Source organism: Polypterus senegalus, chromosome 9 (assembly GCF_016835505.1).
Source record: "Polypterus senegalus isolate Bchr_013 chromosome 9, ASM1683550v1, whole genome shotgun sequence".
Lineage (NCBI taxonomy): Eukaryota > Metazoa > Chordata > Cladistia > Polypteriformes > Polypteridae > Polypterus > Polypterus senegalus.
The window spans coordinates 102,129,012-102,144,286 of record NC_053162.1 but is presented as its reverse complement, the minus strand read 5'-3'; the positions used below and the strand labels follow the sequence as shown (position 1 = coordinate 102,144,286).

The 15,275-nt window shown below is 36.3% G+C and overlaps 1 protein-coding gene across 1 annotated transcript in view; it reads right to left on the bottom strand.

The window, feature by feature from the left end:
* slc7a5 (solute carrier family 7 member 5) overlaps nt 1-15,275 on the bottom strand; it is a 76,719-nt gene that overhangs the window by 48,639 nt on the left and 12,805 nt on the right. Inside the window, exon 2 of the mRNA XM_039763529.1 lies at nt 12-137. Within this exon, the coding sequence (XP_039619463.1) occupies nt 12-137 (126 nt within the window). The remainder of the gene's footprint in view (nt 1-11; nt 138-15,275) is intronic.

The window sequence follows — 15,275 nt, the reverse complement described above, 5'->3', positions numbered from 1 at the left end:
ATAAATCTCACCTTTGCCTATTTGAATGAAGCCAGTGATGATGATGAGACCGAGGGCAAGAAGCTTAGCTGCAGCAAAGAAATCCTGAACTCGAGTGGCAGCTTTTACGCTGTAGCAATTCACAGTGGTCAGCAATACTGAAAAGGAAGAAAAAAAAAGGTATAAAGTATATTAAATCAGACTTTCAGACCAAGATAGCATGGCAAAAATTAAAACACCAAAGGGCCAGCTAAGACATTCAAAAACAATTGTTTTGTCATCTGATACACATGCAATAACTTATCATCAAGATAAGAGAAGGCTTGCCGAAGGGACATTATTAAGCTAGGTTTGCATTTATGTTTCAGAAGCCCCTTAATATTGAAAGGGAATAACATGCATTACTAGCGGCTGTTGCCTAATTAAGCATAAAACATAGCCTTTAGTTATCACATATGCACTTGAAGGAATCTGAATGAGTGTTCTGCGCAGCCTGATACATGGTGAGAATCACAAGACACAGTCAGCCATTAACCAAATGCTGAAGGGGGAAAAGAACTTTAACTAAGAATAGAAACCATTTAACGATTGTGCCAGTATATTTCTTAATGAAGTTGAGTTTTTTCACCTTTTCAAACTGGAGGTAGACATTATTTGACAAAGAATTTGTATAGTGAATATGGCACACAAAACACACACTCACAGGACTGGGAAGATGCCAAGGACAACACACTGCTTAATGCAATCAAAGAACATAATTTTTAAAGACTGTCTATTATAAGTTGCTTGAAACATCCAACTGTTGCTTGGTTTTGCTTTCCTAGGAAACCATGACATATCCAACAAGCTATTTAACCCACTGAATCCAACATTACAGTTGTGGGGAGCAGGAGTCTATCCTGGTAGCACAGGCTGTAATGAGATTATACCCTTCAAAACATACACAGTAACAAAAGACTTTACAAAAATGGGAGTGAGGTAATGTATATCCAGTAATTTGCTAAATAGTCTACTAGGGATTTGGCCACACTACGGTTAGATAGTAGTTTCTTTGCAGTCAGTCATTTAAAACACTAAATAAAGATTTAATAAATGGTTTGTACCGAGAGTGAGAGTTTAACCTGAACCCTAGTCATTTGACATTAAAAAAAAAATTGTGGTAAAAGTAAAATTTTTCTATGTAAAGCAATTTACCGGTTTTCTAAAATATTGTGAGCCGCACACACAAAAACAAAAATACACAAAAAAGCCTGGCTTACCTTCCTACAGTTTTGATTAAAATGAGAGAAGAAGCAGTACTTGGTCATTTTTCTTATTCTTAAAGTATTTACTCATTTGTAATGTTTTAATACACATTTAAAAAAATATTTTAAATTGAAAGGCTAAAAAGTACTCTAAAAGTATGTTTAACTGATAAATGACTATTTATCATAGGTCTTATCAATTTCAAATTATCACTTGTTGATTCATCTCCAAATTGAAGTTGAATTTATTTTTAAGATGATGCATAATGTAATTGTGTAAAATATATTTGTGCGAGTTTGTAAAAGGTTTCTAAGGGCAATGGCACCATTGGAAAGGCCTCTGGATCAGAGTTATTTCAATGCTGGCAAGAGACAACAACAACAACAACATTTATTTATATAGCACATTTTCATACAAACAGTAGCTCAAAGTGCTTTACATATTAAAGAATAGAAAAATGAAAGACACAATTATAAAACAAAATAAATCAACATTAACATCGAATAAGAGTAAGGTTCAATGGCCAGGGGGGACAGAAAAAAAAACTCCAGACGGCTGGAGAAAAAAATAAATAATAAAATAAATAAAGACATCCTGGCTTGCGTCAGTGTTGGAAAACAAGTGGCACTAAGGTACAGTAACATTGCAGCCAGTATTAGTTGCACTGGCACTAGTATACTGAAGCCAATCTGCAGTCAGGATGAAAACCTCTTATATTACCTTGGACAGCAGTAGGGCAAGAAGGTTCCAGAGACTGTTGCTCCACTATTTAGAGTGTGTAAAGACATAAAACGCAAGTAAGAGGCCTCAAAACATCCTGGTTCACTTGATAGCATGCTTATTTGCTAGGACCAAGTTGTCAATTCAAGGCTGATTTCAGTGAGCCCTAGCTGGCGACCAGTACTTTCCTGCCCTTCAGCTAGCTGACTTGGTGGAGAGGGAATGTATTGCTTCCATTAGGGAAAGGGCAGCCTTGAAGCGGTCTGAAAAACCCTGCCCTGGTAAGGCTGAAAAACCAAGAGACAATTAACGTAGTTCTAGCTTGGGGCCCGCAGAGCAAAAGATACTTGTTGTCCACTTCTGGGGCTTTGTGGGGGTTCAAAACTGTGTAATGACATATATCTGATTGAACCTGAAGGTGGAGAGAAGAATTTGTGAAGAAGGCTCACTGTTATTCACTCTACCTGATAGATAGGATTTAAGACCTAGGGAAGGAGGCCCAGAGAGGAATCAAGTTTTATAACTTGGTCTATTAGTTTGTACTGCATATTCTTAATTTTTCTGAGACTGTCACTTCAGTGATTTATTTTCAATAAACACACCATTTGTTTCATACTTTGTGCTTTCTCTGTATCATTCTGAGTTTGGAGAGCCATCATAAGGGTCCTTCTTTTCTGTAAGCCTGGCAGTGACTCCTTTATTCCATACTAACCCATGACTGAATTTTGGAAATTACAGCAGCAGCAATTATTTGAAGGTTCTTGTTATGATGCCAAATGATTCTACTGTAGTTATTCTTTTTGTTTTTGAACAGTGAAAAACTATATGTTGGGATCACTGTAAGAGGGAACGGAAACTTGGGTTTCAATGGTTACTTAAACAACACAAGACGACCTTATTTTAGTTCAGTGTCTAGATTTCAGCATGTCCTGATACTGTAGAGTATCTAGGAGGAGGAATACAGCCAGATGGCCTACTGTAGAAACTTGGAGATTCGATTTCCCCTGGAATGCTTTCTTGGTTTCTTTGTCAATTTGCCATATCTCAGTAACTACAGTATGTTAACCAAACTTTAGATCACTATGATTTTTGTATTTTTTTCCCAATTTTACAGTAGATAGTACATACAGAAATTATTCTGTTTGCGCCAAGAGGATATTTAGCTTTTCACAGACAAACAACTCCACTCAAATGCACTCAAGAAAAAAAAAAAACACAACTAAAGGTAGGACAGCAGCCACAGTGAGGCATTATAAAGACATACTGCCTTAGGTGTAAAGTATGTGTACTTGGGTATGCAAATGTTGTAAAGATTATTACTGTTGTACTGTAGTTGTAGATTTGGGCAAGTTCTTAAAGCTGGTCTCAGTAAAAAGTGCTACACTGAATTAACCATGATGGGTATTATTGCATCTTATTTGATCTTGGGGTGTGTGTTTGTACCCATGCTCCTCCTGCTGTATTAGTTACAGTATTATGTTTTGCACTTGTGAATCAAGGGGGGGAAAGCTGAAGACTTTTTAAATGGTTTGGACTGAGGTTATTATAATTATCTGACATGGAGACCTTAACTTTGAGCTGTCATCTTAATAATAAGGCATAAGCTAGGAGTCTCCCAATTGAAAGTGCTAATTATCTTTCATGGTCTTTTAAACTTATATTTCCACTTTTCCTGTAGTTTAAGCTTCACTTGCTTTATTGCCATTTGTCCATAAAGAAAAATGTGGTGCAACTTATGAAAAACTAAAATTACTGTATATAATTATAGAACTATTTTTTCTGTAGCTGTCTTGTTCATTCACATATGTGAACAAGTACATGGTAAATGTTCATTGTATCTTTCCTTTATTTTTATTATACCTTTTTACACATTTCAAACTTGGACAGGCAAGTAATTTGATTATTGAAAAAAGAAGCTTCAGAGCAATTGGTGTATTTTGGTATATTCAGTAGGCCAGGTATTGACCATGCAGTATATGAGGTCAGGTCAGGATGGGGTGCATGCACTGGTACAGTGCTTCATCACACCCACCACACGACAAAAAACAGCTCAGGATCCCAGTTATGCAACCCCTCCCCAGGCAGACACGTTGTCTATTCCCAACCTCCAGAAATGACCCATCTATCTGCCACAACCAGGTGTTACATGGGCATGATCTTGGCCTGGTCCAGGCACTTGGGTCCTCAATAATGAGGATTCTGCGAGGCAGTTCACCCTTTGGGAATCGTGCCACATGGCCATAGTGCTGTAACTGACACTTCCTCACAATGCAGGTAATGTGCATCATTTAGGACTCCGTGAGCAACCATTCGTTTGACACAAAGTCAAATCAGCGGTATCCAGGGATTCTCCAAAGAGATACAGTACCGAAGGAGTCCACTCTTCATCTCACGTCACTAGATAGCGTTGATGTCTCGTAACCATATAGCAAAACAGGAAGCACCAGGACTCTAAAGACTTTAGAGTATATATGTAGTCAGGGATATAAATGATCCTTTCTTTGTTATTGTTCGTTTTGGCTTTTTTATCATTTTGGACTGTTTGATATGTAATCTGTAACTTTTGTAAGGCTTTCTGAATATCCACAGTAAAACACAAGGACTTGAAATTAGGGCAACATCCATTGTGTTGTATTTAATCACAGCTCATGAGCAAATATAAGCTGCTATTAATCAACAGTAAGTGTGTGAGGATGCAAATATTTTTGAAATCAGATTACTAGAGCAGAAAAATACCATATAAGTCCTTCCTCAAGTTTCTGAGCTTCCTTGGTGCTTAGTAAATTATGAATTGAACACCATATCCCTCTTCATTTTGTCTATTGCCAAGTATACTTCAGACTCCAGTGATAGGAGACACTGGGCTTTGTTTGGAAGCTACTGTCTTAAATTAGAACCTGGTGCCGTTTCATCTTTCCATATGAATAAGTCTGTGGAAAAATTGCTCGCTTATTGAAATGCATACAGCAAACAATATTGGTAATTAAAAATATAAAATATAAAAATGTGTGTTGATTTAGATTGGGGGGGTGTCAGTATAATTAGATCATGCATATCGTCTTTTGTCTTCTTAGTGATTAGGCCAGCCATTTTTATAGCTAAACAATTAAATAGATTTTTCAGTAATATTGCATTTAATTTCTTTTTAGAAGGCCAGAGGCAATCAATTTTACCACCTTATTTAAAAAAAAAATATTTCTCAACTTTGATTCTAGCTTCCCCAGAGATGGTTTCTCATTTATACTCCTGAACAAGACAGTGGCAATGGATTTTATTATTGCAACTAAGTTCTTAATCAGTCTTGTTCTTTAATTTCTTACATATCATAATTTCCTTATTATCCACCAGAGGACCGAGATATGCAGTAGTGTAGCTGTTATATCTGCTGCCTCAGAGCTCAAGAGTCTTGGGTTTAAATACTGTGTTTGCTTACTGTATGGAGTTTTTCCATTCTCTTTATCTCTTGCATGTTTTTTTTTCTCCTCTCTCAGTGTTCTAATTTTTATCTCACACTCCACAGAAGTTCATGGTAGTTTTAATTGTTAACTTTAAATTGTATTAATATGTTTGTGTGTTTTTGCAAATTTACTCCTCATTGAAATGCCTCCTTGTCCAGAATGGTTTCATGCCTTGCATCCAGTGCATCTGGGATGGGCATGGCTCCCACTGAACGTCTGTAAGTAGTTGCAGAAAAATCTAATTATGAAAGATGCTGTTCTGTGAGCTTGTCTGGCAAACAAGTGGACAAAAAGCAGGAAATTAATTGGTATTCAGATTGTGTACAAACTCAAAATATCTTGAAAATGCATCGGACCTTAATAAATTCAAGAGATTCATTAAATATCTGCACAACTGGTTCAGTTGGGTGTTAGGGTTAACCACACTAGTATAGGGTTCCATTTATTACAATATATTTATAAAGTTATTATTATTATTATTATTATAATGCATATATAATAATAAAAGCTACACAATGTTGAGAATTTTTCTTTAAAAAACACTTCCTTGTTAGGTTTTTAATTTACCGGTAATTTCACTTAAGAAACATAGCTAAAGTTAGACCTCTTATATCATTGAAAGATGCTGAGAAATTAATTCACGCTTTTGTTTTCAGTAGACTAGATTACTGTAACGCACTCCTCTCAGGACTACCCAAAAAAGACATAAATCATTTGCAACGAGTGCAGAATGCAGCTGCTAGAATCCTAACTGGGAAAAGAAAATCCGAACACATTTCTCCAGTTTTGATGTCACTACACTGGTTGCCTGTGTCATTCAGGATTGACTTTAAAATACTGCTTATGGTTTATAAAGCCTTAAATAATCTCGCTCCATCTTATATATCGGAATGCCTGACACGTTATATTCCAAATCGTAACCTTAGATCTTCAAATGAGTGTCTCCTTATAATTCCAAAAGCTAAACTTAAAAGAAGTGGTGAGGCGGCCTTCTGCTGTTATGCACCCAAAATCTGGAATAGCCTGCCAATAGGAATTCGCCAGGCAAATACAGTAGAGCACTTTAAAACAATGCTGAAAACACATTACTTTAACATGGCCTTCTCATAACTTCACTTTAACTTAATCCTGATACTCTGTATGTACAATTCTTCATAATAACTATTCCTAGTGGCTCTAAAATCCGTACTGACCCCTACTCTCTCTTCTGCTTCTTTTTCCGGTTTCTTTGTGGTGGCGGCCTGCGCCACCACCACCTACTCAAAGCATCATGATGCACCAACATTGATGGACGGAAAGCCAGAAGTCTACGTGACCATCATCATCAGGTCCTTCGATGAAAACGCTAAATACAAAGAGGACTGTTTGACTTATGTTAGGTAGATTGCCCAGAGGGGACTGGGCGGTCTCTTGGTCTGGAACCCCTACAGATTTTATTTTTTTTCTCCAGCCTTTGGAGTTTTTTGTTTTTCTGTCCACCCTGGCCATCGGACCTTACTCTTATTCTATGTTAATTAATGTTGACTTATGTTTATCTTTTATTGTGTCTTCTATTTCTCTATTCATTTTGTAAAGCACTTTGAGCTACATTTTTTTGTATGAATATGTGCTATATAAATAAATGTTGATTGATTGATTGATTTGGTGTTTCTCAATAAAAAATGCCATCATACTAGTCTCCTTTTTGGTCCTAATGTACAAGTGATTCAGCAAAGTTTACATTTTCATACAATACATTTTTTGTTCAAAGTTGTTTGTGACTCAGGTGGGACATATATAGGAAGCAATAAAAAAATACAGTAAAATGCCTTGCCCATCCTATTGGTTTCTATCCAGCACGGGTGCAATATGCCTTGACAATCCCTGGAGCGAATGTATTAATATTTATGCCACAGTTCCATTCTCTTTAGCATGTGTTTGTTTGTTCAGAACTCAGTCCACCAAATAAAGAGCCCTGCCTCAAATGTTTCCTTTTCTGAAACATTACTAACTTAACTCTTACCATGTTACACTATCCACAATGACTGCGCTAAAGTGATCCTAAAAATTCAAAAGGAGGACATTTCTGTTTTCTCTACACAGGTCATGTGCCATGAGTAAGTCTGACTACAGTAATTATACAGCATTGAAAAGAACACCACATTTCATATATCAATGTTCAAATCTATTTCAGTTATAAGGTTGTAAGGACTGGAGCCTCATCTGAAAGAAAAGCCAAACAAACAAGTTTCTTTTCACAAGACGACAAGTTTAAAGTCATCAAATAGCCTAACCTAAAACAGACATATTTGGGATATGGAAGGAAAGCCCTCATGTCAATAAAAATGTGTAAATGCCAAACATGTAGCAATGAGGGACAGGATTCACACCCAGTATTCTGTTGTTCAGTATTCTGTTGTACTTATTTTAAGTAAAACAATTTTAAGGAAAATATCAGTCCAAAAGTGGCTTTTGCAGTGTTGTAAATCTCTGCTTATGAGGTTATATTTGACATCATTAATGACATTTAGCCTTCCGTCAAGTGTGCACTTAATTTTTCTGTGTACACCACAGGGAAAAATAAATCTCAAATGCACACTGAGTTATAGTTTTGAATTAACCAAACGTTTGGCCTTTAACTGAACAGTTCGAATCAACAACATTAACCACTTTTTTAATCAAGCAAAATGCAAACGTAAGTTATAAAAAAACAAACAAACAAACAAATGACACTGCAATTATGGGGTGGAGCTAAATAAACCACAATGGAATAGAGTGAACTTCAATTTTTTTTCTACAGTTCATGGAGATGCTGTTATTTAGAATGTAAAACATAAGAAGGAGAAGTAATAACTATTTTTTTTGTGTTGGTAGACATTTATTAAAATCCTTTGTATAGTAAGTCTATGCTAATTTTCGGTTTTCATCCCAACTTTTTTATGACCATTTTTTCTCTGAATCAGTCAATTGCCTTTACAACATTATCAAATACTTCTACTTGCGATTTTCTCTGCTACCCACACCCCATGAACATGACTACGTATTCAAAACCCAGATTCAAAATTTACCTTTATGTTAGTGGCCCTTTCCATACCCTTTTATTTGAAGACCATACATCTGTGTGTTCCACTAGCTTATAAATATTCTTACCAGAGTAGGATGCTTTTGTGGCTTTCTGACACTTATCAAGGATACACTGTGTGTGTGTGTGTGTGTGTGTGTGTGTGTGTGTGTGTGTGTGTGTGTGTGTGTGTGTATATATATATATATATATAGATATATATATATATATATATATATATATATATATATAGATAGATAGTTAATTTGCAGGAGCAATTTATTGGCGCTAATCTGAGACACAAGCTGCAGGCCATGGCGAGGGGGAAGCATGATGTCAGGAGCGGGTAGCCAAGCAGGGCCCTCCTCACTGTCCTGTTTCACTATTACGAGGGCAGAGCCGCAGGGGACAGCTAATATAAATATATAAAACAGACATCAGACAGGCCACCCTCCCATTTACATCGGAGGGAATGCTTTTGAAAGGATCAGCAGTCACGACCGCCAACAACCTAATGTGAACACTACACATCACAGCTATAATCAAGAAGCCTTCTGAAGGCCTTTACTTCTTCAAATGTTTAAGAAATGCCAAGGTAATTTCACCTATGCATACCAACTAATACAGACACACTAGAATTTGTCCTCTGTGGCTGAGTAGCATCTTACGGCAACTGCTCTGTTCACAAACACAAAGCACTAAAGAGAGTGTAATTGACAGAGATAAAAAAAACTCACTGTTGATATGACATTAATAAAACACGCTGGTGCAGAAAGGCAAACAGTATTAATAAAAGACCTCTGAAATTCTTGACAGTCACTGTTTTCCCTCATACTGATAACTTGTATATCATTTGAGGCTGCTCTCAATATATGATGCTTTATTCATGGACTGTATGGTAGTCACTGCTTGTAGCTAATACCACTGTCGCTAGTGGCTGAACTTTAGCATAGTATTCCCGAATTATCTACAGCTACCACTGAAAACAAAACATCATTGTAACTTACCTCATGTTCTCTAATCAAAGATGTGCCGTAGAATTTCTAGAGACATTATTTTGGCTCTGTATGAATGAGTAAAGTAGGCCCTGCAATGGAATGTGTCATGTCCAGATCTGGACCCTGCCTGCTGCCTTGTGGTGTTGGACCCGCTTTGGAAAATCATCTATCCATTGACCTCATTAATGCAAAACCAATGTGAAAATGCTCCTGTTCTATACCTACACCCTCACACGTGACAGTCAATGACTTGGCAGTGGATAATCACTGTTGTAATGAGTACACGTATTAAGTGATAGTTTCATTCAAGGTGCCAAAAATCCTTAATACAGAAAATGAATAAACAATACTACATTCACACTTTGTTACAGTTCACCGAAATAGGCATTTCCAGGATACTTTTCTTCATATGCTTTTGGTGAAATAATAAATGAATGCCCACAAAAATGATTAAAAAGTAAACCAATCAATGTGGGGCAAGATGATATGGCAACATATGGCAAACATCTTTACAAGTGCAACTGTAGATAGGTGTCTGTTAATCAAACAGATTAAATGGGTTATGGAAAAAATTAAAGATTAAGAAAAGCAAAGGCATACTGCATACAATATTTTACAGCTGTACCAGGAGAGTGCATTTTCTCTCAAAACAAAAAAACAATGACTCTCTGTCAAATGGACTCCAACTTCTAACAAGATTCATCAGTTGAAAGCTGTAACTGAAATACAAAAATATTGATACTGTGAATAAGAGGAGTCTTTGGCTACTTTAAATAAAGTGTGAATAGCCTGGTGTAGTTTTACTCAATACTAAGATTTAATTTTCGTTTATAAGTAATGTCTTCACTATTGCATCAGGTGCCCAGCAAGTGTGAAGAGGTGTTTACTGGGGTAGATCTTGGGTTTTGTAAAAACTTGCTAGTAATCAAGGAAAAACTTCTTGGAATAATGCCTATATGTAACTGCAACTTCCTTCTGAGCCTACACTCAGTGCACAGTACAATAAAAAAATAAAGTTGATTGAACTGAATAAAATATTTTTGGCAATAAAAAATGTATTCTAGTTTGATTTTACTCTTGACACCTTTAGCTACATCATATTTGCACATAAGGTACTGTACACTGAACATCCTACTCTTGTGCCATGGAGAACTACGCTAGGTCCTGGCAGACCCTTGCTGTGTTAAGAGTGACAGCTGAAATAGGAAACTTTTACCTTGTTATATAACAGGGAGCCACATACTACTAAGTGAGCAAAGCTGTGGATACACCAACAGTCCATAGAATTAATGTAGCTATTGAGACAATTTCATTAGCAGAACCACTTCGCTTTTTTGTCACTATTTGCTCTTCCTAGTCCAGCATGGGCATCACCCTGATAACACAAAGTAAGCAAGAAAAATATTTACTACATAAATTTAAGTCCTGTTCACTGCTAGTGGTAAGACCTTTTGTTCAATACATTCACAGAGTCCATTAAAAGATATCAACTTTTTGCACCCCATGGGCTATGAAGCAACTGCAGTTTGTAATCTTTGAACAGAAAACAATTTGGCTGTATTCTAAATGGGATGTATTCTCCTTCTTTATTTAGATAAAAATAAAACACACCCACTTAGGCAACCACCGCCTCCAAAGCGTCTGTTGCAAGTGATAACTACTGAATGACTTATTTAAGTCCACAGACAGGCAGGCGGCTTCAGGCAACACTGTGATCAAAAGATCCAGGAAGGCAAATCTGACCTCAGAATACTAAATAATCTATAAACATTCTACAATGACTGTGGACAGAACAGACAACCAGGAACAATATGTCTATTTTTACTTCCTACAAACTCCGTATCCCATTCCTTTTCCTGCCACCCAGATGAACAATTCCCTTTGGAATATAAAGACTGATAAACTGTTAAGACAGATGGGCCAGTTTATTTTAGTAAACAGCACTTCAAACATTTATTTCTCTTACCATTTTAGTGTCCTGATAATAAAGTTCATATCCCAAGTAGGCAAATTCATGTTTAAAGATGTTTATGGGAAGCAGCTCAGTTGGAGAAACTCGCTGCCAAGCAGACTTCCCTGAAAACCAGACATGGATTACAACTAATATTAGGACTATCGCAGGAATCAAAGCTAATAATGGACCTTGGCTCCCAGATTTGGAAATAATGGATCATGAAGCATATCTTTGAAAATTTTCAATAGGCACAAAAAGAAGGATGCTGAATACTGTATATAAAAATGCTATCAAAAAACTTGAAATAATTTTAATTAAAAAAAGAAAAAAATGTGACAGTAATACATTTGGAATTTGTGGAGCGACGATATGGTTGCTAGCACTTTCAGCTTAAACCTTTAGGGAACTTCAGAGAGTTCTCTTCCCGGAACAGCCACTGTCAATGCCAAGTTTGCAATTCTTCCTACATGGGAGCAAATTTCCTGCCATATCCCAAAGACATGTAGGTAAAACTAAATAGGATTCAAAGTGTGCATAAATGTGCCATATGTTGGACTTACATCGATTCCATTGATCAAATAGATTAACTGGTAGTGTTAATTTAAAAAAGCAAAGAACATAAATTGCAATACATAACTTAAGTCCTTAAATCTCTGTATTGCCTCCCTGTTAAGTTTATAGACAATTTTGAAATCCTCCTTTTGACATGTATTACATATGTATGCATATACTGTACCACTGTATCACCTTGTGGTCTTCCAAGGATAGACAAAACTATGATAGGATACAAAGCATTTAACTATGGGAACTCTAGTTTAACTACTTTTATAAGAGGTGACTTATTTATGCACCAAAAACAAAAGCAAGGATTATTTTAGACCCATTTAGGGCTGCTAGTATGTCACTTTTAGTAAATATGGTTATTATTGTGACTGACATTAATTTTTTCTTTTTGACATTCTCTTACTCTGTGTCCTGTAGAACAACTTGACGTCAACACCACTTTGATGGAGTTCACTCCACACACTTTGGTATGCAACTTCAGTGTAGATGAGAGACACTGCCATCATTAAAGACATCCAGTATCACACTTTCTTCCTATTCCACCAAAATCCTGATAAATATGCTATCCTGAAAACAGATGGTGCAAAAACCTAAACAAACCTGGACAGGGCACCTGTACACTGCATAACCCATTCACACACATGCTCACTGGGACAATTTCGAAGTGTCAGCTAACCTAATCTGTATATCTTTGGGAACACTGGAGGAATCACACATTGACATAAGGAGAGCAGCCAAAATATACATGTGAAATTATGGGCTATTTAATATTATTACCATTACTTTGTCAAGCAATATGCACTTAATGGAATGTCATATTATGTCAAATCTAAAGCATACAGTTACTTTGGATTTTAAAAAGCCAATGGGGAGTTCGACATTAAGAACCCTATATGTAAAATTAAATATGGAAAAATAAGGTATTATGAAAAGACCACTAATTTACTTGTGCATCTCACTTCACCATCAGGAGTTACACTGAGACAAATCAAAACCTGAGGTAAAGTCAACTATAACATTTATTTATTTGGCATATTTTCATACAAATGGTGTAGCTCAAAGTGCTTTACAAGATGAAGAAAAAAAGTTTATATGAAACAAAAATATGGTCTCTTAAATCACATTTAAGTTGATTTCCCTCATTTTCAATTTTCAAAAACTATATTTTTATGCACACACACACACATAAACACATTTTCTGAATTTACTTTAGTTCAATACTAAATTATAAAAGTTTCTGGATTCCATCCTTAAAGCGAAGAGTACAAGGCAGTACTCAGCTCTAGTCAGGACACCAGTCCATCACAGGAAATACTCCAATTGCCATACTCAGTGACACCAGGACAATTGATATTCACCATTTAATCCAACACATGTCTTTGCAATATGGGAGGAAACTGAAAAATTTGGTTCACAGGGTAAACATGCAAACTTAGCACAGACAGTGCCTGGGCTGACAATCAAAAAATCAGATCAGCCTTCATTCTCTTTTACAAATATACCTGACAAAATGATTTCAGAAATAATTTTGATGTGGCAATTTTCTACGGCCTTATACCAAGCCTTGTGTCTCCACGGTACAACATAATGAAAATATGCAACATTACATAATGTACAACATTTGACTGTGTTTAAATCTCCTATATCTAGAATAATGTGAAACTGAGCATACAATCCCACAACAAATACATACTGAGAAACCTTTTGAGAGTTAAAATTGAGCACCGAGAGTTTCAGGCAAACAACTTTATAAATGTTGGCTCTTTTTTTCTTTTCTTCCTGAATAATTTTGTGTACTGAAAATTACTTAAAATGCCAGTTTGATTGTTAGTATTAAATAATCTTGTAAGCTATTCATTTTACTGGTTTGTATTATACCCATGTTTGCATCTAGAAACAAGTGGCGATATTGCTCACTGTGAAAGACACTACACCAAGTAAAAACCAACCAACCATTTTCTAACCCGCTGAATCCGAACACAGGGTCACGGGGGTCTGCTGGAGCCAATCCCAGCCAACACAGGGCACAAGGCAGGAACCAATCCTGGGCAGGGTGCCAACCCACCGCAGACACCAAGTAAAAATTAACCGATTATCTGTGCTTTTTTGGAGACTGCTTATTAATTGATAAACCCAAAAATTATACATGTATCTCATAACTCTTAGTAATGTGTGTTATGTAAGGTACACAGTTTGAACTGACTAGGCTAAACACTCAGAATGTAATTACCCGTACTCCCCCCTTTAAATCTCAAAATTATGCGTTAGGTAAAATGAAATTCGAGGAGGGATTACCACACCCTTTGTGCCTGACAGCAAACTAATTCTTATGCTAATTTCTGCAGATCTCACATGTTTGATGTCTTAAGTCTAAAATCAAAGTGCACTTTTGTAGTACTAGAAAGTGAAATACACATATATAGGTTAGTGGGGCATGACAGACAGATTTAAATGTGCATGCGGCAGTTCACAATGTCAACATGACAACCCACCAGCACTTCTGATGCAAAATCTGCTTTCTTAACTACGCTAGCAACTAATCTCTCCAGCCACCTCCCTCCCATGCAATACAACAAAACTGTTGCATCATCCATGGGCAGAGTGTCACTGCCCCTAGCATCTAGCGGGAAAGAGATTCAGGCACACGCACTGAATCAAGATAAAGCAGATGGCAGATTAGAGAAATAAGGCCTAAACAGATATGCTTTGTTACAGTATTCAATAACTATAGCTTCCAAAATTTGCAAGCTGCCTTGTTGAGTAATTTCAAGCACATTTCCAATACAAACAACAAATACGAATCCTTCTAGTTTAGAGAACACAAGCACAAATACCCCATTCTATCTACAAGATTGAAAAACATCCAAATTAAAATAGTGTACACTGATTACTACCAGCTACTGAGAAACCTGTCTTTTGAAGCTCACTAAAGATGTAAAGCTCAATGGTTAGCAAGCACTGTTTTTTGCTATCAACTACCAATTGTTGACTACATTTGTGTATATAATGTTCAAGAGTAAGTATCCAAAGAGGAAAAACCCGCTGCGAGGGAAAGGGATCGAGTGCATATTCTGCCAGGTTAAATGGACAACACAAATAACAAATAAAAAAAAAAACAAAACCATAAAGGACTATGTTGATTACTTAGATTTCAACCTGTTTTAAGAGTAGCATAGCTGTACAAAAATAAAAGAATAACATTTATTAATGAAAGCAAGAAATTTATTACAGAAGTCTTTTACAGATCGATTAAAAAAAAATCACCTCAGTCACAAGCCCACAGAATGAAAAGAGGGATGTGTGTGGATGACATAGCT